Here is a 24264-nt window from a genome sequence, read left to right as displayed (position 1 = left end):
CCGGGCGGCACACGGCATATGGGACGGAAAACTTTTTCCAACTACCTGAAGAAAGAATATACAAAAATGGAAAGCCAGCTAATATCGATGCAATCCAGATTGCATATAATGCATGTCAAGTTGATCAACAGATTGTATTATTCTCCAATGCAATAACAGTACTGAAATGAAGGCTATAAGGGCATTAATGGGAGCCGTTTTTTTAAGTAACTAAAAAGTTACCTTTCACAGTAACGCATTACTTTTTGGTGTAAGTAATCAGTAAAGTAACTGAGTTACTTTTGAAATGAAGTAACTAGTAATGGTAACTAGTTACTGGTTTTCAGTAACTAGCACAACACTGTTTATAATGTAATGTCAAGACGAAGAAGAAGAAGAAAAATATGGCTGAAATGTTCAGTGTCAATCGTGTGGAGATCTCCAAAATAATGTTCAGCTTAAGTCTCAGCAAAACTCACAACATTTCTGGAGCCTTGTAGACCCAGAAAACTATAAGAACATTCACCAAGCAGCACTGAACATTTATTTGGCTCTACAGACCTTTGTGAAGCAGCTTTTTCTGACATGAATGTCATGAAATCTAAATACAGAACAAGACTAACTGATGAACATTTAAATGACTATTAGAGTGAACCTAAGTGGGTACACTTCAGCATACGGTATATGGTGGACTCCATGCAGCGCCATTCATCTCACTAACTGTAAAAAAGAGTGAAATGCTTGTAAGGTGGTGATTAAGGAAATGTATGTGAATTTTCAGTGATGTACTTACTATGTGGGCCATAATAATATGTGAGACATTTTCGTTTTCTTGGACCTTGATGTGAAGTTAAGATTTCACACGTGTACAAAAGTATTGCTTAATTCAACTGATGAGGGCTATGTGAATAAATGTAAGCGATGTGATGGAAGTAGCTCTTGGCCACTTTAATTTTTTCAAAGTAGCTCTCAGGTGAAGAAAGTTTGGAGACCCCTGCCTTAAATGGTTTTAATGTGTATCGTACCGACCGGCCTAATAAAGGTGGTGGCGTTGCCATTTATGTTAAGAATAAGTTCAGTGTAACCACATTAGTTTCCAAATCGATCAGTAATCAATTTGAATTTTTAGCCATAAATATAGAAGTGGCAAAGGGTCAACAGGTCATGGTAGTGAGTTGTTACAGACCCCCCTCAGCTGTCAAAGACTCCTTGTCTTCACTAGAAAATCTTTTATCACAACTAGACTACAAGGAAATAGTGCTACTTGGAGATTTTAACTGGGACTGGTTAACTGCAGTGTCAGAGGATTTTAAAAACCTTTGTATCTCTTTAAATGTTACTCAGATTGTGGACATTCCTACTCGCCCTAACATTAAATCCCCTAATAAATCCTCCCTAATTGATCTCATTTTAACTAATGTTCCCCATAAATATTCATCTGTGGGAGTATTTGCAAATGATCTGAGTGATCACTGTGTTGTAGCCACAATTAGGGACACTAAGGTCCAAAAGGTTAAACCTCGCATTATCATTAAGAGAGACAAAAAACATTTTGTGGAGCAGGGTTTTGTGCATGATCTGTTTGGTTTTGATTGGGGTAAAATCGATCTGTGTGCTGATGTAGAAACCGCATGGTCTTATTTTTATCTTGGTTTTATGGAGATCATTGATAGACAAGCACCCCTGCGTACATTTAGAGTAAAGGGACGAGACAATCCTTGGTTTTCTGCTGAACTGTCTCCTTCATGAGAGAAACAAGGCCTGGGCAAAGGCTAGGCACAGAAAACCTAAATAATCCTAGGAAATGTTGGAAAGCCATAAAATCGATATCCACCAGTGAGATCCGTAATGAGCTACCTCCGTGCCTTACCACAGCATCTGGCTCTATATCGGACAGGGCTACTATGCTAAATTGCTTTAATGAGCATTTTGTGTCCTGCGGTTCTATGTTTGATTCTGTTTCTAACTCTGCTGCTGTGAACACCCCAATCCGTGACTCTGAACAATGTGGTCTGGAAAACCCTTTTAGTTTTACTCCTTTTACTGTTGATGTTGTTCATGAAGCCTTATCTAAGCTAGATCCTAAGAAACCGGCTGGCCCGGACAACGTAGAGCCTTTCTTTTTAAAGATAGCTGCAGATTTTATTGCTCTTCCTCTCACTACTCTTTTTAACCTCTCTCTCAGCTCAAACACAATTCCAAAAGTATGGAAGTCAGCTTATGTCTTGCCTTTGCTAAAAGGAGGGGAGGCAACTATTTTAAATAACTATAGGCCAATCTCTAAATTGTCAGTTCTGGCGAAGGTGCTCGAACGCCTTGTGAGTGAACAAGTAAAGGAGTTTTTATGTAAAAATGATATCCTGTCTAAACATCAGACATTACGAGTATTTTAGATAATAAGCAGAGTTGTGCAGCTCTATTTATTGACCTTTCCAAAGCGTTTGATACCGTCGATCATCGCATCTTAAAGCAGAGGCTACTCAGTATAGGCATGTCCAGCCATGCAGTGGGGTGGTTTGTGAACTACCTCTCTGAAAGGTCCCAATGTGTTCACTTTGATGGGCTGTCTTCTGAGTGGTTAAACATTGCTAATGGTGTTCCTCAAGGTTCTGTTTTAGGTCCACTTTTATTCTCCATATATATCAACAGTTTAGGTGAAAATGTGAATGAAGCTACTTTACATTTTTATGCGGATGATACTGTGATGTATTGTGCAGGTCCCTCCATTAAGGAGGCTGGTGTTAAATTACAGGCTGTTTTTAACACTATTCAGACTCAGCTCGCTGAGCTTAAGCTTCTTTTAAATGTTGATAAAACCAAGGTAATGCTATTTTCAAAAGCTAAAAAGACACCAGAGCCTGTTTTGGATATTGTTACTATGCAAGGACAAGTACTTGAAGTGGTTACCTGTTATAAATACCTTGGTATCTGGCTTGACTTTTAAACTTCATGTCAATAACCTGCTTAAAAAGCTGAGGGTTAGACTAGGTTTCTTTTTCAGAAACAAGTCCTGTTTCTCGCTTGAGGTCAGGAAAAGGCTAGTCACTGTGACCTTTTTACCTGTGCTGGACTATGTTGATTTGTTGTATATGAATGCACCTGCCTATTGCCTGAACAAGTTAGATGCCGCCTATCACAGCGCACTGAGATTTGTCACAAATTGTAAAGCACTTACTCATCACTGTACCCTGTATGCCAAGGCAGGTCTGCCATCACTCTCTGTACGGAGGCTCAGTCACTGGTACACGTTTATCTATAAAGCTTTGTTGGGTAAACTCCCGTATTATATCTGCTCGCTGATAACACAGAGAGTTGCAAGCAGCTATTGTCTGAGATCACATGATGTGGTCTTGTTAGATGTGCCAAGAGCAAGGACTGTCTTAGGTAAGACAGCTTGTATGTGCGCAGCTCCACTTGCTTGGAACAATCTTCAGCAAGAATTGAAACTGAGCAATCTCATTCCTCTGCATGTTTTTAAAGCTAGGGTAAATGAAATGCTTGCAATGGGCACTTGTAAATGTCTATAACTATGTATCCTGTAAATATAATGTATAATGTCCTTTATTGTTTTATGTTTCATGTGGAACCTATATGCTGCAGGTCTCCCTTGAAAAAGAGATCTATGATCTCAATGGGACCAATCTGGTTAAATAAAGGTTTGAAATGAAATGAAATGAAATCAGTAAATAATATATATTTGTATTTGTCTTGTAGTAATTTTTACTATTGTTTATGAGGTAACACAATATCACAATACAATATATCCCTATATTAATATATTATAGGGATATCATTATTGCAATGAATGGACCTTGTTACTACAATAACTATGAGTTAATTGTTTTGTAATTTTGAAATACAGATGTAACAATGATCATGAGCTGGTAAAATAAAGAAGTCATTATTGTTTTACATGACTCCTTCTCCATGCTGCTGTGTATTTGCATAGTCTCCACTAATGTTCTTGCCTCATTGATGCCATGTAGCACACCCTAATGGCTGCGTTAAGTGACTGCTCTGATGAGTGTTTCTCAGAGGGATGGACTCAGCTCTCCTGTACGATCTGAGTGCTGCTGTGTTTCCTGCTCTGCTCCACACAAACACACCCAGGCTCTGATGCTGCTGTGTGAACTCTCAGTAACATCATGTCATATCACTCTGCCCCCCTGCAGGTTCACGTGGGCACCTCCCATCAGGAGCAAAGGGTTGTGGGATATCTCACGAGTACGCACCTCCACGCCATAGAAGGTACAGTCGCCTGTTCTACTCAACCTCTCTGTCTGTCTCACAAACACACAGCTGAATGCACTCATAAGATGATGTGGAGTATGTCTAATTTCAGAATAAGAATCAGGTTTATTGCCAGGTAAGTTCACACATACAAGGAGTTTGATTTGATGTATGATGATGCAAACATAAACAACATGAGAAAATAGGTTGTAAGAGAAGGTCAGAAATATAACGGTTATAAAAAGAAAATAATTTAAAAAAATGATTTAGCATTCAAAAAGAATAAAGTTAAGTATTTAAACTACATTTCAATGTACAAAATACACTTAAAAATGTAGTACAATGAGTATATGACAAACTGTAGTGTTATATTTTAAAGTATTTTGTGTCTCTAGAGAACACTAGGGTTGGGAGGGTTACTTTAAAAAGGTAACCTGTTACAATTACCTGTACAAATGTTATATCTCTCAAAGACTCCGCCCTCTACTGGACGCTATGGGTACTACCTTATCATGCAAGCATTCATCGACTGAGATTTCTATAAGGTCCCATGGAGCTCCCCCGGAAGGGACTTCGCCACTTCGCCACTCTCTATAGAGTGGCGAAGTCACGGCCATCTACTTCCGCCCCATGGGACCTTATTTCTGAAAAATTATGTATTGAAGTCAATGGAGAGAGAAAACGTATCTTTCGATCCCGTTTGAATTGTGCCATGAATTACACATACGATGTTTGTCAATCTTAAAAAATAATTTCCTTGTCAAAAAAGTCACAGTTTGTCTTAAAACTGTTGAAATATAAGACTATGAAAAATCCGCAACTAGAAAGAAACGTCCTCCCCCCCTTCAAGACAGCATCTGCTGTTTCCGAAGCCTGATAAGGATGACTCCTATTTTTAACACTTTGATAAGTGTTAAAAATAGGAGTCGGGGACCCTATCGAAGTGTTCTTACTAAATTATATATTACAATTGTGCACATGGTTTAGGTGTCCGGGACCCTAAGAAGTGTTAAAAATACGAGTCGGGGACCCGATCGGAAAGGAGAAAAAACGATGAATAGGGCAAGAAATTAGTGTAAAGAGCAAAGGATCATATTTTAAACTGCACTGTAACTTTTATTCATGTGTTTTTTCTTTTAATGTTTATTTTATTATCTTTGCTTTTTAATGACTGTTTTTAAATGCTATTTTCTAAAAGCACTTTGAATTGCCTTGTGTTGAAAGCTACATCCAGTGTGTGTGTGTGTGTGTGTGTGTGTGTGTGTGTGTGTGTGTGTGTGTGTGTGTGTGTGTGTGTGTGTGTGTGGTGTGTGTGTGTGTGTGTGTGTGTGTGTGGTGTGGTGTGTGTGTGTGTGTGTGTGTGTGTGTGTGTGTGTGTGTGTGTGTTGTGTGTGTGTGTGCGTGCGTGCGTGCGTGCGTGCGTGCGTGCGTGCGTGCGTGCGTGCGTGCGTGCGTGCGTGCGTGCGTGTGTCCAGATAGATAAAAGGGTGCATCAAAACCTCTGCATGCCTCCTCCTGCTGTTCCCATGGTGACTGGCTCAAACTGTTTACGCCGTCACGGCCCTATTTAAAGCCTCCGGTCGATGCCACCCTAATTTTTTACAGAAGACACGACTCCCCTGTTTGCTTCTATTCTGGGCTCCTCCTACGCTTCTCTGGGTCTAAATATAGCCGGGCTGCTTCTAAAGATACACCCAACATAAAGCCTCGGGGGGGATTACAATCCTCTCGATAACAGTGGTTATCATACACATTTGTATGTGTTCGTTAGAAAAATACATATATATTTTTGTTTTACTTTGCTGATCTCTTTTTTCCAATGTTACTCAATGTGAAAACTTCTTTTTGGTAAGATGACTGAAACAAAAGTTATTGTACCACTGTTTGGCCACTATAGAAATTTGCTTCAACACCCTGCTCACTTTTTGGGGGCTTGGTCCACGTAGGGAGGAGGTCCAGACTTGATGGGTCAAGTAACCAGACGAAGAGCCTCCGAGGCCAGACAAAGAGATTTGGAGGAGAAATATAGAATAAAACTGTTTTGCCATATTTTGACTTAATAAATCAATACTCAGTTGTAATAGTTATACTGTTGAGTTACAGCTCTGAACAAATATCATACAAGTTTTCCTGGTACAGTAGTCTTTAACAGCATTTTAAGAAGTATTCCGATTTTTTACTTAAGTAAGATTAGCAATTATACATTTTAAAAGTACTTTGTTACAATTAAAAGTCCTTCATTCAAAAGCTTATTAAGTAAAAGTACAAAGTATCAGCATCAAAATATACTTAAAGTACCAAAAGTAAAAGTACTCGTTATATGTAATGGCCCATTTCAGAATCGAGTTGCTGGGTGACTATTAGGATTATTCTAGTGTGTTTATCACAGGTAGATAATGTAGAGCTAACATAAACTGCCAATACACAAGCTCGAACGAATAAAGACTCATGCACAGGTGAATGTACAGCAAACCTCCTCTTTATATAACTTGAAGTGATCCACTAACACAAAAGGAATAAACAGCGTTGCATTTTGTATTTGAGCTGAAGTAATCAAAGCCAAAACCACCTACTCACCCACCGACATCTTGACACCTCTTTGTTTCTCACACTCTCCACTGCTCAGCTGTTATTTCTCTCACACACTCCCCTCTTCCCCTCCCTGTAACTCCAATTAATTTGTACTGGCAGGGTGCAGAGGGAGAAAACACTGCCAAAGCAATATAGCACCACCAGTGGCTCGATATTAGGGCTCTAATAGTAGTTACATCATACAGCTTAAAAGCTTAGTGATAACAGCCAAGTAAGGAACAACGTAGCGGTAAAGATGCAGTTACAATCAGAACCAGAATACCTCTATTCGGGACATTTACATTGTTACAGCAAAAGTGAAGAAATCAAATAAAACACAATAAGAAAAAGGGCGTGCACATAATATTTAAAATGTAAAAGTGTAAAAGTTATTCCAATTTACATATTGAGTTTCAATCCCAATACATTTTCCAATTCCTTTAAGCAATGCCACTTTAATGCTGTATTGATAATGTATTTAACCAACTTTATACAGAAATGTCTATCTCTTAACCAGCTTAATGCCCCCCCCCCTCTTTACCAGTAGTCTTTAACTGTGTGTATCTGCTCTTTGATTGCTGAGCAGGTAGTGTACAGAGGCCTTATCGGAACCTTTTCATTGAAAACAAGTGACCCCACTGAAATCACACATCATTAATTGAACTAATGTTCAAATAAAAAAAATACAGGGGCAGCTTCAGTAGTAGAAGTGTAGTGAGTGTAACAAAATAACAGGGGGTTCCTAATCCCTTTTGGCAATGATGAACATTTAAAAGACTTGGGAGGACATTGAAATATGGATTTAAAAAAAGGTGAAAGTGTAAAATATTTGTTTTATTTTATTTTTGTTTTAAAATAATGGAAACAATTATATATGTGACTGGATGACAAATGCAAAACCGCTTTCGGCTGATGTCGAAAACGTACACAATGAGAAAGCAGACACTTTAAAAAGGAAAAACATAAATGTAGTATTACTTAGAGTGTCAGAAAATATATTATGCAGCACATTTATGAAGCTCTATAGATGGAGCAAGGCCACAAAATTACCCAACATGCAATGTGTGTGAGTTTGGCAAATGTGTACATAATTGTGTGGGTAGGGATACATTAATACTGTTCCTGATCAAATGGTTTTTGATTCTATGATTTTGTATGTATGTAGTTTTGAAGTAACATGCTGAAAGGTTGAATGTTGGACATTCAAAACCTTACTCACTGTCAAATTCTAATTATATATAATTTTTAAAAATGACACCCCGACCTCTAACTCCCTCTCATGTAGATCAGTTCTGGGCACTTTATCTGAAACATGTATTCATTTGTCTTCTTCTTTTGTCCTGCTCCTCCCTCTCTCCACGACCCACAATGCACTCTGTTCCAGGGGATGCCTCTGTGCGCTGTGAGCAGCTGGACCTGTTGCTCCAGTGGGGGGCGGAGTTTCGCCAGGCCTCGTCCCAACCCCCTGAAGGAGAGAAGGTTCTGGAGGACCTGGTGGCCTTCGATGTGGTCCTGGGAGACCTCAACTTTGATAACTGCTCTTCAGGTGAGCAAACATCATGGCTAAATCACTACATGCTCTACTTTACACTTTGTTTTGTTTTGTTTGATGCAGATTAGTTCAAACAAATGATGGAGGTTCTCTTTGTGCTTCTTTCACCTGGATAATGTTTGAACCCAGGAAACAGTGACTTATGTATCACTGATTTAATGACATCTAAGACCTCTGATGACAGGATATTTGCACAGTGCCTGGGCTTTTATAGAGGTAACTTATAAAATATGAACGTACGTAGCATTAACTGCGAAAGCTAAAGGTGAACATATAGAGACACCTGACTCATCACTAACACGTTACATGACTCATCACTAACATGTTACATGACTCATCACTAACATGTTACATGACTCATCACTAACATGGTATATGACTCATCACTAACATGTGATATGACTCGTCACTAACATGTTACATGACTCATCACTAACATGTTACTCATCACTAACATGTTACATGACTCATCACTAACATGTTACTCATCACTAACATGTTACATGACTCATCACTAACATGGTACATGACTCATCACTAACATGTTATATGACTCATCACTAACATGTCACTCATCACTAACATGTTACATGACTCATCACTAACATGTTACTCATCACTAACATGTTACATGACTCATCACTAACATGTTACTCATTACTAACATGTTACATGACTCATCACTAACATGTTACATGACTCATCGATAACATGTTACATGACTCATCACTAACATGTTACATGACTCATCACTAACATGTTACATGACTCATCACTAACATGTTACATGCCTCATCACTAACATGTTATATTAGACCCTCCAGAAAAACGCGGGCTAAAATCCTAGATTATGCGGGCTAAAATCCTTGATTATGCGGGCTAAAATCCTTGATTATGCGATCAAACATGCAAGGTTTTATGTGATTTTATGCGGTGAAATTGCGGGGAGTTGCGAAATATGCGGAAAGTTGCGAAATATGCGGAAAAAATAAATATTGGGCTGTCTTATTTATTTATTCTCTCTCACACACAACCTGCCACTAACGTTAAACCCCTTTACTATTCAATTAAACACATTCAATGTTTATTTATTGTAAATTGGGCTATTTTAATCACACTCTCTCTCTCACACACACACACACACACTTCTCCGCCTCATTCTGTTTTCATTTACTCGTTCGTTATCTGACCAGCTTCAGTCTTGTAGGCTACTCACTTCGTTTCGTGTAGCCCTCGAAAGGGTTTTGGAGGTCGATGTCTCGGTGAACGTGAGTTGTTTGGCTTTCTTGTCCGCAGCAGCAGAAAGCATGTTCGAATGTTTGAATGAATCAAAGTGGGTCGTCACCGTCGATGTTCTCTTATGCTCCAACACAGTTGCACGGGGTGCAGAATAGTTTCCCCCCAGAGATCGGGTACTGCTTTGCCCGGTCTTTAGCAGAAATGTTCGTCGGTAAATGAGATGGATTAGATTTTTTCATCTTGGTGAAGAGATACTCTCGTGTGAGCTCCACACGTTCACTCTACGGTGTTGTTTACCTTCTGTGATGCGCGAGCTGATGACGTCGCGCATCGTCATCACTTCACGTCAAGACGAGTTAACTTCTTTTTTTTCAACTTTGTGTGGAAAAATGCGGGGATTATGCGGCCTTTTGATAAATATGCGGCTTTTTTAAAATATGCGCCATTTTGCTGATTATGCGGTAATTTCTGCGATCGCAGAATCGCGTTTTTCTGGAGGGTCTATTATATGACTCATCACTAACATGTTACATGACTCATCACTAAGATGTTACATGACTCATCACTAACATGTTATATGACTCATCACTAACATGTTACTCATCACTAACATGTTACATGACTCATCAGTTACATGCTACGGTAAGATGACTGCTTTTCCCACAAATAGAGTGGAATCAATTTCTCTCTCAGGTACAAATCAATTTTACATTTTGTAATTCTCATGCTATAATTATCATAATTACATAATTATCATTCAGATCACTTTTAATTGAGTATTATTCATATTTCATAGTTAGTTTTTAACCCTTAAAACGTTCATATATAAACATTGGCAAACGACTTTTTAGTTATTCTCTCTGAAGACTGAATAAATTGTGTAAGAATAATATTGAACGTATGGAAGAGTATTAATTAATTGAAATATTTATAATTAACATATTTATTATCAAATCTAATACATTATTCAAAATGTAGTGATGCCAATTGGGAATTGGAAATTTCACATTATGTTTCCTGTTCATTGAAACTCATACCACCCTGTTCTCAGGCAGTAATAACTGAGAAGGAAGAATTTCATTTAATTTCAATCTTTATTTCGAACAGATTAAAAAAATAACAATTGTGAAAAAGAGAATAACGTATTGTTAAAATACAGTATTTATCCACATTCATGATAATATTTATATATTCAACAAAAAAAAGTCTTCATATTAATAATAAAAAATCATATGTGTCCGAAAGGGAGCAGGACGAAGCAAATGCTTATTAATTCCCACCCCTTACTTGATCAATGATTGTCCTTTAAATCATTATGCAAGTTATTCCTACTTACATTTACATTAATACATACATATACAATAATTTCTCATCTTCAATTACCTTTCTTCATTCTCATAGTTTTCCAAAAAAGTGTTTCTGTACATCCTTTTAAACTGAATTATGCTTGTGCTTTGTTTTAACTCCTGCTCCAAACCATTCCATAAAATCACCCCACAGATTGTTATACTCATACTTCTCAGAGTTGTTCTGACCTCGAGTTGTTTCAAATGTAGATTTCCTCTCAAATTATACCCACCCTCTCTGTCTATGAACAATGTTTTTAATTTCCTAGGAAGTAGATTATGTCTTGCTCTGTACGTGATTTGTGCCGTTTTAAATTTAACCAGATCAGTGAACTTCAATATGTGTGACTTCAAAAATAATACATTAGTGTGTTCCAGATATCCAACATTATTGATAACTCTTATGGCCCTTTTTTGTAATGTGCATAACGGCTGTAGGTTGGTTTTGTACGTGTTTCCCCAAATCTCCACACTGTAACTCATGGCAATATGAGTGTATCATACAGAGTATATAATGATTTGTACTCCAGAATGTGTCTTGCTTTCCCCAATATTGCGATAGTCTTAGCCAGTTTTGCTTCCAGCTGATTGTGTGGTCTAAAACCACACCAAGGAAATTATTTACATATACTCTTTCTATGTTTATGTTGTCTAGTATTAATTGCACCTGAGGATTTGTTTTATGTTTTCCAAATAGCATAATCTTTGTTTTGCTTATATGTAATGATAATTTGTTTGTGTCATAATATATTTCTGCTGTTATTACCTCCATTAGCTGTTTCAAATTGTCACCGGAACAAAAAATATTAGTATCATCTGCAAATAAAATAAATGTCAATATATTTGATACTCTGCAAATGTCGTTGATGTATATTATGAACAGCTTTGGACCCAACACAGACCCCTGAAGTACTCCACAAGTTATGTTCATGTCTTCTGATTTATGTTCACCAATTTCAACAAATTGTTGTCTGTTGCTTAAATAATCTCTCAGCCAGTCTAATCCCACCCCTCTGATGCCATAGCTGTCCAGTTGTGTGTGTCAGTAAAATGTTGTGATCTATGGTGTCACATGCTTTTTGTAGGTCTATACATGTTCCCACTGCTCGTTTTTTTATTGTCCAGGCAGTTTGCTATTTCCTCACTTAATTCCATTAATTCCCTCAGCACAAATGCAATTCCAAAAGTATGAAAGTCTGCTTATGTGCCTTTACTGAAAGGAGGGGAGGCAACTATTTTAAATAACTATAGGCCAATCTCTAAATTGTCAGTTCTGGCTAAGGTGCTCGAACGACTTGTGAGTGAACAGGTAAAGGAGTTTTTATGTATAAATGATATCCTGTCTAAACATCAGTCAGGCTTCAGAAAGAAACACCGCACCATCACTGCAACAATGAAAGTGGTAAATGACATTACTAGTATTTTAGATAATAAGCAGAGTTGTGCAGCTCTGTTTATTGAACTTTCCAAAGCGTTTGACACCGTTGATCATCGCATCTTAAAGCAGAGGCTACTCAGTATTGGCATATCCAGCCTTGCAGTGGGGTGGTTTGTGAACTACCTCTCTGAAAGGTCCCAATGTGTTCATTTTGATGGACTGTCTTCTGAGTGGTTAAACATTTCTAATGGTGTACCACAAGGTTCTGTTTTAGGACCACTTTTATTCTCCATATATATTAACAGCGTAGGTGATAATGTGGATGAAGCTACTTTACATTTTTATGTGGATGATACTGTGATGTATTGTGCAGGTCCCTCCATTAAAGAGGCTGTTGTTAAATTACAGGCTGTTTTTAACACTATTCAGACTCAGCTCTCTGAATTAAAGCTTCTTTTAAATGTGGATAAAACCAAGGTAATGCTCTTTTCAAAAGCAAAAAAGACACCAGAGCCTGTTTTAGATATTGTAACTACGCAAGGAACAAAACTTGAAGTTGTTGCCTGTTACCTTGGTATCTGGCTTGATGATTGTCTCACTTTTAAACTTCATGTCAATAACCTGCTAAAAAAACTGAGGGTTAGGCTAGGTTTCTTCTACAGGAACAAGTCCTGTTTCTCGCTTGAGGCCAGGAAAAGGCTAGTCACTAGCCACGTTCACACTGCGGTACTTTTCCCACAAAGGTTCATGCGAACTTAGTTCATGATCGCGTTCACACCAAAAAGAGCCGGTACTAAAAGTAGTTCATGCAAACCTTTTTACCCCCTCGAAAGTCCCTGCTAGAGAGCAGGGACTTTCGAGCGGCTCTTTTTTGAGAAAAGAGCTATATTCCTGATTGGCTGGGCGAATTGCAAACCACGCCCCGTTAAACTCCCAAAAAGTTTTGTGAAGCCGCCATTTTATTATCCTCGCATTAGCATTATTAGCATTAGCATTAGCCCAGCGCAGAAATGCAGAGAGACTAACTTATGGCAACACAAAATAAAACATGGGAGCGGTGGAGATGAGGAGGTGTCGGCGTTCTGGCGATTTACTCGGAAGGCTTCAGTAGAAGCTGCTGGGACTCCCAGCAGCTTCTACTGAAGCCAGTCCCCAACTCCGGGGACTTCCGGCAGGGGACTTTGGGCGGCAGTATACGCCGTGAAGTGGGTTGCGGCCTGCCAGTAAACCCAAAGCAGAAGAAGAAGAAGTGACGTCAGCGGCTTCATTTGCCTAATCCACCCCCAGGGACTTTTTCTGGTGTGAACTAAGTTCGCATGAACTAAGTTCGCATGAACCTTTGTGAGAAAAGTACCGCAGTGTGAACGCGGCTACTGTGACCTTTTTACCTGTGCTGGACTATGGGGATCTGATTTATATGAATGCACCTGCCAATTGCCTGGTCAAGTTAGATGCTGCGTATCACAGTGCACTAAGATGTGTGACAAACTGTAAAGCATTAACCCATCACTGTACCCTGTATGCAAGGGCTGGTTTGCTTTCACTAACTGAACGGAGGCTCAGTCACTGGTACATTTTTATATACAAAGCCATGCTAGGGAAACTTCCATCTTATATCTGCTCCCTGATCTCACGGAGAATTGTAAGTGGCTACTGCCTGAGATCGAATGCAGTGGTTTTATTAAATGTGCCAACTGCTAGGACTGTCTTAGGGAAAGGCCCTGACACACCAAGCAGTCACCAGAGGACTAGCCGACGCTGAAGTCGGCTGTTGCCTGGCCGTGTTCTCCTGCGTTTTGGCCATGTGTCGCACGGGAACACACCGCACCGACTTCAGTGCGTGAGTGGCAATAACTCTCCTTACCAGCAGGCGGCGGTAGTGTGTATTCGTCATTCAAAAGAGGCAACAACCGGAAGACAGAGAAGAAGAAGAGTATCTTTTCTCCGTAATATCATACAGAGCTGGCCTCTCCTGGATCAAGGTGATGAGCAGGTCTTCGTTTGCATCATTCCAGATCGCCATGATGAGATGAAAATGAATAGCAGTCTGTGTGTGCCTTCTTAAATCGTTTGTTTACGTCCCTCACTTCCGCTTCGCTTCTCATGCACTAATTTGCTAGCTGAACAGCCAATCAGAGTGATTATTTGGTCCGACTGCCAGACCCGATGCATGGCCGATTCAACATGTTGAATCGGCCATGCATCGGGTCTGGCAGTCCAAATAAGGCGTGTCACGGTCGACGGTGCGGGACACACCAACCTGACTACGGCGCCGCGAATGCCCGACAGCCTCTGACGGCCTCTGACTCCCAAAATCGGGTTGGGGTGTCAGGGCCTTTAGGGAAGACAGCTTTTAGATGCGCAGCTCCTCTGTCTTGGAATAGTCTGCAAATTAAATGGAAACTGAACAATCTTGTGCCACTAAATGTTTTTAAAGCTCGGTTGGATGCTAGTCAATCGGAAGCTATTGGTACCTGCTTATGTGGATAATTATGTAAATGATGCTGTATGATGTCCTTTTGTTGTTCTGTTTATGTTTTTATGTTTCATGTGGAACTACTTGAGCAGGTCTCCCTTGAAAAAGAGATCAATGATCTCAATGGGATTTATCTGTATAAATAAAGGTTTGAAATTAAATTAAATTAAGCCCCTGTCACACTGTCCCGAAATTGACACCCAATGGACACACGAATATGGAATTGTGAATTTCGCATGAAGATGGCCCCGAACCACACACGAAGGCAACATTTACATTACATTTAAGACATACAACTGCAATGAAAGTACCAAAAACAATTATGTTAAAGTACTATGATACTGTACTGATATCTTCAGACTTTGTCCTTTACTTTATCCGTCTTTATATGTAGAAAATATTACGTTTTCTCGGTAATGTTGTTTCCATAACAGCAACAACTTCCTGTCAACTGTCCTTAAAAATAATATATTATATCCTTTTTAGTTTCACAGAACACAAATTGGGTTATTTACATAATATGTTTACATGATTTTGTTGTGCAATAAAACAACCCGATGGACACACGATAAAGGAAATGTTCAAATTCGGCTGTGATCGTAGCAACATCGGGCCATTCGTGAGGGCATCCTAAGCCATCGTATGACCGCCGGCGGAGTTTCTCAGTCTCCGGCAGCAACTTCGTGAGCGGTGGGAAAATCTTTGGCATGCCAAAAAATTGCCAAAGGACCTTGCGAAGGTTCATTTCCGTGTTGTGTGTCAATTTTGCCCTTCGTAAGGCCATCGTGAGGGCATGTTGTTATCATCGGTGCCATCGGGCATTCACCCCGATCAGAGTGAGGGCGAATGCCCGATGGCACCGATGATAACACGAAGATGACACGATTCGACAAGATGCCCTCACGAGTGCCTTACGAAGTTGCCGCTCACGAAGTTGCTGCCGGAGCCTGAGAAACTCCACCGACGGTCATACGATGGCTTAAGATGCCCTCACGAATGGCGCGATGTTGTTACGATCAGAGCCGAATTTGAACATTTCCTTTATCGTGTGTCCATCGGGTGTCAATTTCGGGACAGTGTGACAGGGGCTTTAGTGCCATAGATGTTGATCTGTCTTTCCTGAATCCATATCGACTGTCGTCCAAAAGCTGATGTGTTTCCATGTTTCTTTTTGTAAAAACCTTTTCAAGGATCTTGGAAAACTGGGAGAGCAAAGAAACCGGTCTGTAATTGGTGTAACGGTGTTTATCCCCAGTTTTATGAAATGGTATAACTTTAGCTATTTTCATTTTATTTGGGAATTTACCAGATTGAAAAGACAAGTTAAAGAGATGTGTCAATGGTTCTGCAATTTCTTCAATAATGTTTTTTACTATAATCATATCAATATTATTCCAATCGGTCGAGGATTTACTTTTACATTTCCGTACAGTGTCTATGATTTATTTTTCTTCGACTGGTGTGAGGAAGAAAGAGCTATTGTTTTGATTCCAGAGGTCTGTATCTTCCCCTTTAGTTGTTTCTACGCTTTTAATTTTTTCTGCCAGATCTGGCAGAAAAGAATCAGAGATGTGTTACTCTTGTGTTTGGACTGAAGTCTAAATTAATCTCTGCCTGTGCTCCGGTGTTTTCCAGAGGACAAGCTGGAGCAGCAGCATGCACTTTTTACTCAATACAAGGACCCCTGTCGCCTGGGTCCGGGGGAGGACAAACCATGGGCTCTGGGTAACCACACTCACAAACAAACACACACACACACAAACACACACACCTCAGAACCAAGCAATAGGGGGCTAAAACTGATACACAATCCAAACTGTGTTTAAAAATAATAAGGGAAAGTATAAGAATTAATTGTATCCCCTCCACACGCCACACACAAACACACACTAGATCTGGGACACCATCACATGTACTGTATTTCTAATATATCCAACACATGTATGCATTCACAGATAAAAAAGACCTAAATACCCCAAACTAATCCTCAAAACAGGATTTAATGTTACACAATAAAAGGGAGGTCCTGCTACACACACACATCAGTGTGTTGATCCATACACACAGATTGATCTAAATCAGGTTGCACCTACTGTGGGAATATAAATGCTGCGTGCTGACACGTGGCCTTAGTGAAGTAAACACTGGAGGGTTTTGGTCTGGATGCAAAATGTTATTTAGGCCAGCGGTATTTCTGGGACAGTGTGGGCAGAACAGAGTGAAAGGGCTCGTTTAGAGAAGGGCTTATTTATTTGGACAGGGACATTTTGCGCAGTGAGCCAGAGGAATAGACCTGAGCCTCCCGTTTGGCTGCTATTAGACAAGAGAGGAAGAAAGAGGCAGGAGAAGAAGTGCGGATCAGTGAACCAATGAAATAAAGGGCAGAAAGCTTATCAGATTTCATAAAGCTTCAAAAAGAGACACAGAGAGCATATTGTTCTGATGGTGTCAATAGATTTCATAAACTCTGAGAACTGCTGGAACCTTCTAATTCTGACGACCCAGCCAGCCAAATAAACAGGAAAATTATGCTGCATTCAAATCCCCTTGGAATGATGGCATGCATGCCTCCGACCACTCAATGGTTAAAAGTGGGGATACTGAAGTAAAACTCACACGTTTGAAGTTGTGAAAATTAAATGTTTCAGTAAAAATCTCTCATCGTTCCTCATCTTTTCCCATCATAACTGAGAAAGCTGTTTTGGTGATGTGTTTTCATGTCTGATTGCAGATTAAACATGTAAACCAACAAACCAACAAAAGTATCTGTGCAATCCCATGTTTTTTAGGAGTTGTGGTCAAAATTGACATAAAAAAACAATATTTATTTACTCCCCACACATATACTACAGCTTTTTGGTGAGGCCACAAGTTATAGAGTGGAGCAGTGATGACGTATTTTTCTGGGCGAGCAAGAAGTTAGCATCACAAGGGCTCCCTCGACCAAAAGCAATGGGTTTTTCAGAAAAGGGCAGAAAATAACATGTGGCAAACACATATGGCAATAACGTCAGAAGTAAGCTAACTTTAGGCTATAAAGGAACCACAACAGGTTCACATGACTTTACTTAAACACCGCTAAGCTAAGGACAGCTAATGTTTGGCGTGATGACATACAGTGGTCTCATTTAGACAATTGTTAGCAACCGCTGTTTTTAAGGCACATAGAAACTTCAGACATTTACTAGTGGAGTATTTACTATGTGTTTTATGTCGTAGAACAAAACGTGAAAATCTTCTCAGCTTATCAACCACGGATTCTATTTCAGGCTTCTAGCTAAAAAGACAATCAGAAAAAATGTAACTTCAAGTCCAGGGAACAGGTAGTGGTACATTGCTCACACAATTTTGGATTTTATGACTCATTCCTGCACTACTCTTTTAGGGCAGAGTACCTGTAGATATGTTAGCCCCCTGAAGCTGAAAGTAGTACAGCTGTGTGACGAGGCTGTGCATCATGCTCACCTGTGAATTGACTGCTGTAACTTCAGAGTGCTGTTCTCTTCATCGGGGCATTATAACCATATTATCCAGCCCACAGCCTCACATCCTCTCCGTCAAAAGGATCTCTGAGTGCTCCTTTCTCTGCTATGTTTCTGGATGACAGGCGAGTGGAAGATAAAGATGGAGCTCTAAGCTCTCAGAACAAAGTCTGCTGACGACGCCTTCTTTGCCACAATGAAAAGCACTAGTGGTACTTTTAGCTACAAAGGAAGAAGCTGGTCCTCATAGTGAGGGGGAGGATTGTAAAGCATACACTAGATCAATGTGAACGGCACAGAAACAAATACAACCCAGCCAAAAAAACACTTCTATCTCCAGGGTGCAGGGCCGCCCCTCCCTACAGGCCGATCACACAGACTGCGCGGGGCCTCACCTCGCGGAGGGGGCCTCATCTTGTGGAGGGATCTTCATTTTGCGGAGGGAGGCGCAAATGTGGCGCACCTACAGACTAAGCGCGCCACAGTTTTGCCGCTGCGAGGCTCCACTAGCACGTCGACGCTCGCGACACAGAGGGCCTCATCATATAACTTTGCGTGGAGCCACAAGTTGGCCAGGGGCAGCCCAGGGTGCCTTCACTGGACTCAAGGAAGCTCAGAACCGACAATAGGGGGCTAAAACTGATACACAATCCACACTAGTGGGGGTATTTAATGAGGGGTTAAGAGGAGAGTGGACTTGTCAGTCAAAATAATCGGGAACATGTGTCTGTCTGCGCAGTGATGCATTTAACTGTCTCTTCCAACAGGTACTCTACTGGATCCCAGCGGCCTTTATGACGACGAGGTCAGCTCACCTGAAAGTTTACAAAAGTGAGTCACACAAACACACACACACACTTCTACAAACCTTGAACACAACCACTACAGACAGGTCTCTAACTTAACTAGATCGTATAAGCCGTTATTCTAAAAAATAAGTTAAAGTAGTCCTCCATTCATTCCCTAACCTATAACTTAACATCAACAATGATTCAACTTTCAAATGCTTTTTGTCATATGCACAATAGCTACAGCGTAGTTTTGGCAATGACAATTAAAGACCCAGGCTCCGAAGACAACACAGTATACTTAACACAAAAAAAGACATAAAGCAGTGCAATAGAGTAACTATAGCTTAATTATTTCAGATGATTGTGTTATCTCTGACTGAAATGACTAACTTGTTGGTCAAAAGTGTATCTGTTTAAGTGCAGGGTATATGATGAGTTGTCTTTTGCCAGAATGGAAATTGAAGGGATCATATTGCAGTGCCTTACACTATTCTGTAAAAATGTTGGTGGACAGCACTAGAATGTAACACCTTCCGTACCCTAACAGGAAAACAGGCAGTAGTACACTCAGCAGCAGCTCTATGACTGGAAATAGAACTAAAGGCATCAGGAAAAATATACTATTAAACTTCATTAGAACTCTAATGCTGTGACTCAAATCACATACTTCTGCCTGCATGTGTCATTTTGAGCGTTTAAATGTGTCCCAATGCGTAATATGGTAGTAGGCCTACCCGGATGGTGTTCTCATAGCAGTCAACACGTTTAGTGTGGAACACTGTACACACTGTACAAAGAAAAGTTATACATGTGGGTTTTTTTCTGTTGTAAAGAAGCCAGCGTTAATGTTATATGGTTAATTGAGCCATCTGTAATGATTTGCTACTGCGAACAAGCATTGCTCGCTAGCTAGAGTTCTGTCTGGAGAGGGCACAGCAGCTGTGTACGGTTTGATGCAACACTACACAGTGGAAATTCAAGCACTGCATTCTTGTTCACAATGCACAACCTGGTAGTGTACTAAGGGAAGTATCAGAATCGAAATGCTAGTCCAAAACTGATCTCTGACCTAAACACTACAGTCCAAATGTGTGAATCACACAACTCTGTAATATTTTTTGTTATTATGTTTTACTACCAGCAACTCCTGTGTGTTACCTTACATTTGCTGATCCATCCCTTTGTGTCTCAGAGTGATGGAGAACGAGGAGGGGAGGAAGGAGTACCTGGTGTTTCCTCCCAGTAAGAGCCAGTGTCCGGCCAGCAGTCAGAAGGGGAGGAAGATCCCGCTGAAGGGCAACGGGCGGCGGATCGACTACATGCTGTACAGCGACGAGGGCCTGCAGCCGGACTGGAAACTGGTATGGTTCAGAGCATTATAGGAAAATAATGTGTGGACATCAAGCCTACCGTTATTAATTGTATCAAATTAAGACCAGAAATGTAACTCCTTGACATCCAGTTTTATTTCTTTCAAGTTACGATAACAAATATTTTATCCAGGGAAATTATCCCAAATATTTGCTTTCTTGCTAGCACGCTATTTATTTCATAAACAGATCTACTGTCAGATGGTACTGGATTAATAGATAGCATACAGATATGAGTAATCCATCTTCTCATCTAACTTTTGGAATAAAAAACTAAAAACTTACATCCCAGAGTATTCTGGTATGTGTCATCACATAAATCTGTGAATCAAAATTAATTTCACCATTGAATAAGGCTGCTAATAGGGGGAAATTGTTGTTTCCATTTACAGAAACTAAGTGCACAAACTGTTGAATTGCCTATCATTTTCTTGTCAGCGGGGAGGTGATGTGCCTTATTATGCCCTGATTCATTTCCTGGCAACAAGACACTTTTTTTTCCGGAGCCAAGGGAAATGATCTCATTCTGCAGGAGAACATTTGAAGGGATAAAAAGATTTAAAGACATTACATTTAGAGAGGAGACACTGAAAAACATCCACAGGGTGGAGAGAAGAGGAATGAGGGCAGCACTGTCCTGGCTGCCTGTCTGTGTGAGGGATTGGAGAGGATTGAAAAAACAAACCAATCATTTACAGAGAGCACATCTCCGTTCCTCTCGCTCTCCTGATGCCCCCTGCTGCCCCAACGTAGTAACTGCGACATCATTTCACTTCACACTGACTGCCGCTGAGCAAATCAGCAAATATAATGTGGTTATCCTTCCTCATAACTACACCTCAAACCCTTTTTCTTTACACATGTTATTGCACCATTGCTGTTTCTGTGTACTCATTTTATGTCGGAGCACTCTTTGTAGTATTGCCACATGATTAAACTCATTCCATTGATGCTAATACAGATCTGAAAACATTCAATCAAAAAAGATAGTATAAAATGTCAATTATTATGGCAATATTTGTGATGATAGAAGAAGAAGCAGTACATACATTTAATTAAAAGCCCACCACTAGTATTCATAGAAATAGTGATAGTAAAAGTAATAGTAATACAAATAGTGATATTATATTAGTGGCCAGATTCTGTTGATCATGTAGTGTAGTAGTTGAACTAGAACCATTCTTCATTAAAACAGCAATATATAAACATGTGTTTATTTTAAGATTCTAATATGTCGTTGTAATCGAATATAAGAACATTTTAAGTGTATACTATTCAGTTTTATTTATATATAATAATAATGTAACCTATGTTTCTTGCCACTGCACAAATGGCCTTCTGTATTTATATTTGAATTGTATGTTTTTTTTGTTTAATGCCTTTGTTTTATGTTGAAACTTGTTGTGTGCCGTGTTGGTCAGGACTCCCTGGAAGAAGAGATCTTGTATCTCAATGGGACATTCCTGGATAAATAAAGGATAAATTAAAAAAATTAAGAAATATGTAATTTTTGACTATAAATGATCTGGTATATGGCAGCCTCCACTGTAAGGTGCCTTACTGGAGGAGTTATGTATTGACAAAAACATTAGTAAAGACTCGTATCTGCTTACAACTAGCTACTTACTGTATACGTGTATTCAATGTCTATATTCTATTGAAAGATGTTACTCTTACTTACATATTTGCAGAGTTCAAAGCTGCAGTTCTCCCTAACTCTCCAAAACCTTCAGTTTGGAAGCTTGTTCATTGCACACTGACCACATGGTTTAAAACAATTCTAGTGTTGATATATGTAAATACCCTATGTGCTAACATCTTAGCTTTTAGTAATGTACCACTATACTGATGTCGAAAAATATGCCACTGGTCATTGTATCGGGAAAATTGAGCAGTCTATAATGATCTGGTATGATTATTGCTATCTAGCTACTAGCAAGCTAACAGCAACAATTGTCATTCCAGTGAGGATACAGCAGCTGGGTGCGGTTGGAAAATCCCTACCCAGGTTAAATTCAAACACTACACAAGTGTTCACTGTGCACAACATGGCTATGTACTAAGGGGAGTTTCCAAAGACACATCACAAGTACATGTCAAAAGCTGACCTTGGACCTAAGGCTAAACGCTACATTCATTTTATTTTATTTTATAAATGTTTACTGCCTGCAATGAAACTGTGTGTAGAAGCCACTGGTCATTGTATAGGGTAAATTGAACATTGGGTAAATTAAGCAGTCTATTTGGTACTGCTAATGAGCATTGCTAGCTAGCTAGCTCGCTAACACCAGCTGTCTGTTCAGTGTAATTTGAGAAAATCAATATTCTACAGCAAAAACCATGACTGTTCGCTTACGCCTTCGCTATAACAACTTTACATGATGGTATGTGAGAAGTTTTCAGCTTGTTACGTTGTCTTCAATTGGCTACAAAATCCATTGAGAAACGTTTACATTTCCCCAGAATAAAGGAGATCTTGATGACGGTTCTTTTCTCTTCCTCCTGCAGGACATCGAGGAGTTCAGTTTCGTTACCCAGTTGGCCGGCCTCACTGACCACCTCTCTGTGGCCATGCGGTTGGCTGTTTCCACGGGGGAAGAGGAACCTTAGATTGACCGCCTGAGCTTTTTTTAAATACTGCCATGGAGGAGTGACAGATGACCAAGAGGAGACGAGGAGATGAAGAGTTTACAGATACGGAGCTGCATGAGAGAGACAACATTCAGTTTTGCCAGAGGATTGAGGGGAAAGCAAATGGACGGATGAATCAGTGCGAGAGCGCTCAGTGGATGAATGGATTTAAAGGAGGTGGAGGAGATCAGCAGCAGGGGAGTGATTTCAAAGAGAAAGACTGTGGAGGGGAGAGATAAGCAGGGGAGTTCAGTTTGGAAAGCCAGAAAGATTTGTTATCTTCCTGGGTAAACCACCCACACACATACTACATTCAGTAGATAACACACAAACACAATGTGACATTTTGACTGTTGAATATTCCACACTCTTCTCCTCCAACACTGAACTGAATCCATAGGGTTTTATTTAGCGTGAATTGTTTTATGTAGCCAATTTTAACCCACTTCTTTTATGGGATCTGTTTAGCCGTAGTTATGATTATGATTCTTTTTTTTGATGATTCTTCCTTCAGGGACAGTTGGATATACTTTAGTGACTGTGTATAAAAGAAAAACACACATAATATAAGTGATAGGAGAGAAGCGTACAGCTATGACTGGCCTTTACACTGACCGTGTGTGTCCTTGTGTCGTGCTCCTTCCTGAATGGCTGTCGGTCATTCATCCTGCTACTCCCCCCTCAGTCCCAGGAACCTCAACAAGTGTCTTTTTTTCTAAAAAACAAAGAAAAATAATAAGATACAATTTCTATTGTCGCTACAACACTTTTATAGGGAGTTTAAATGCCTGTTTAATACTATATGGTATGTTTTTAAAAAGAGGTATTGTATAAAGAGACATCAAATTGGAGAAAAAGTTATTTGATGGATGCCTTTCAATGGTTTTAGATTGTTTTTTAGCCATGACTGGTACAGATAGACCAGAATTGTTGGTGTAATAACAGGAACTGAGGCTTTGCGGATGCATGATGGGAAACGGTATCAGTTTACAGCATTAATATAGAGTCTTGATACACTTGCTTGCTTGAGTCTGGCTGCTTGATGAGTCGAGAAGCATTTTGCCCTGAAACACACAGTTACTGTATACCAGTGTGACATACTGTACGTGCATGTGAGAATTCACTCTACCGATGAATACACATAAAGGGATTCACAGAAACATTCAAAGGCACACATTATGTACAGGGGGTCTTCAGGTGATGTCAAATACCCTCTGGC

General features: G+C 39.8%; 1 protein-coding gene across 2 annotated transcripts in view; it reads left to right on the top strand.

Annotated features, from left to right (window-relative positions):
- Positions 1 to 23902, top strand: part of smpd3 (sphingomyelin phosphodiesterase 3) — a 124121-nt gene extending 100219 nt beyond the window's left edge. For both annotated transcript variants that reach the window (XM_034084458.1, XM_071203434.1), the window contains 6 exons: positions 4152 to 4227; positions 8165 to 8326; positions 16407 to 16496; positions 19021 to 19084; positions 20237 to 20405; positions 22923 to 23902. In XM_034084458.1, coding sequence (XP_033940349.1) covers positions 4152 to 4227; positions 8165 to 8326; positions 16407 to 16496; positions 19021 to 19084; positions 20237 to 20405; positions 22923 to 23024 — 663 coding nt within the window. In that variant the 3' untranslated portion in view covers positions 23025 to 23902. The remainder of the gene's footprint in view (positions 1 to 4151; positions 4228 to 8164; positions 8327 to 16406; positions 16497 to 19020; positions 19085 to 20236; positions 20406 to 22922) is intronic.
- The last annotated feature ends 362 nt before the right edge of the window (positions 23903 to 24264 follow it).

The sequence above is a fragment of the Pseudochaenichthys georgianus genome, chromosome 6 (assembly GCF_902827115.2).
Source record: "Pseudochaenichthys georgianus chromosome 6, fPseGeo1.2, whole genome shotgun sequence".
Lineage (NCBI taxonomy): Eukaryota > Metazoa > Chordata > Actinopteri > Perciformes > Channichthyidae > Pseudochaenichthys > Pseudochaenichthys georgianus.
Note: the sequence above shows the minus strand (reverse complement) of the source record. Positions and strands in the feature narration are given on the sequence as shown.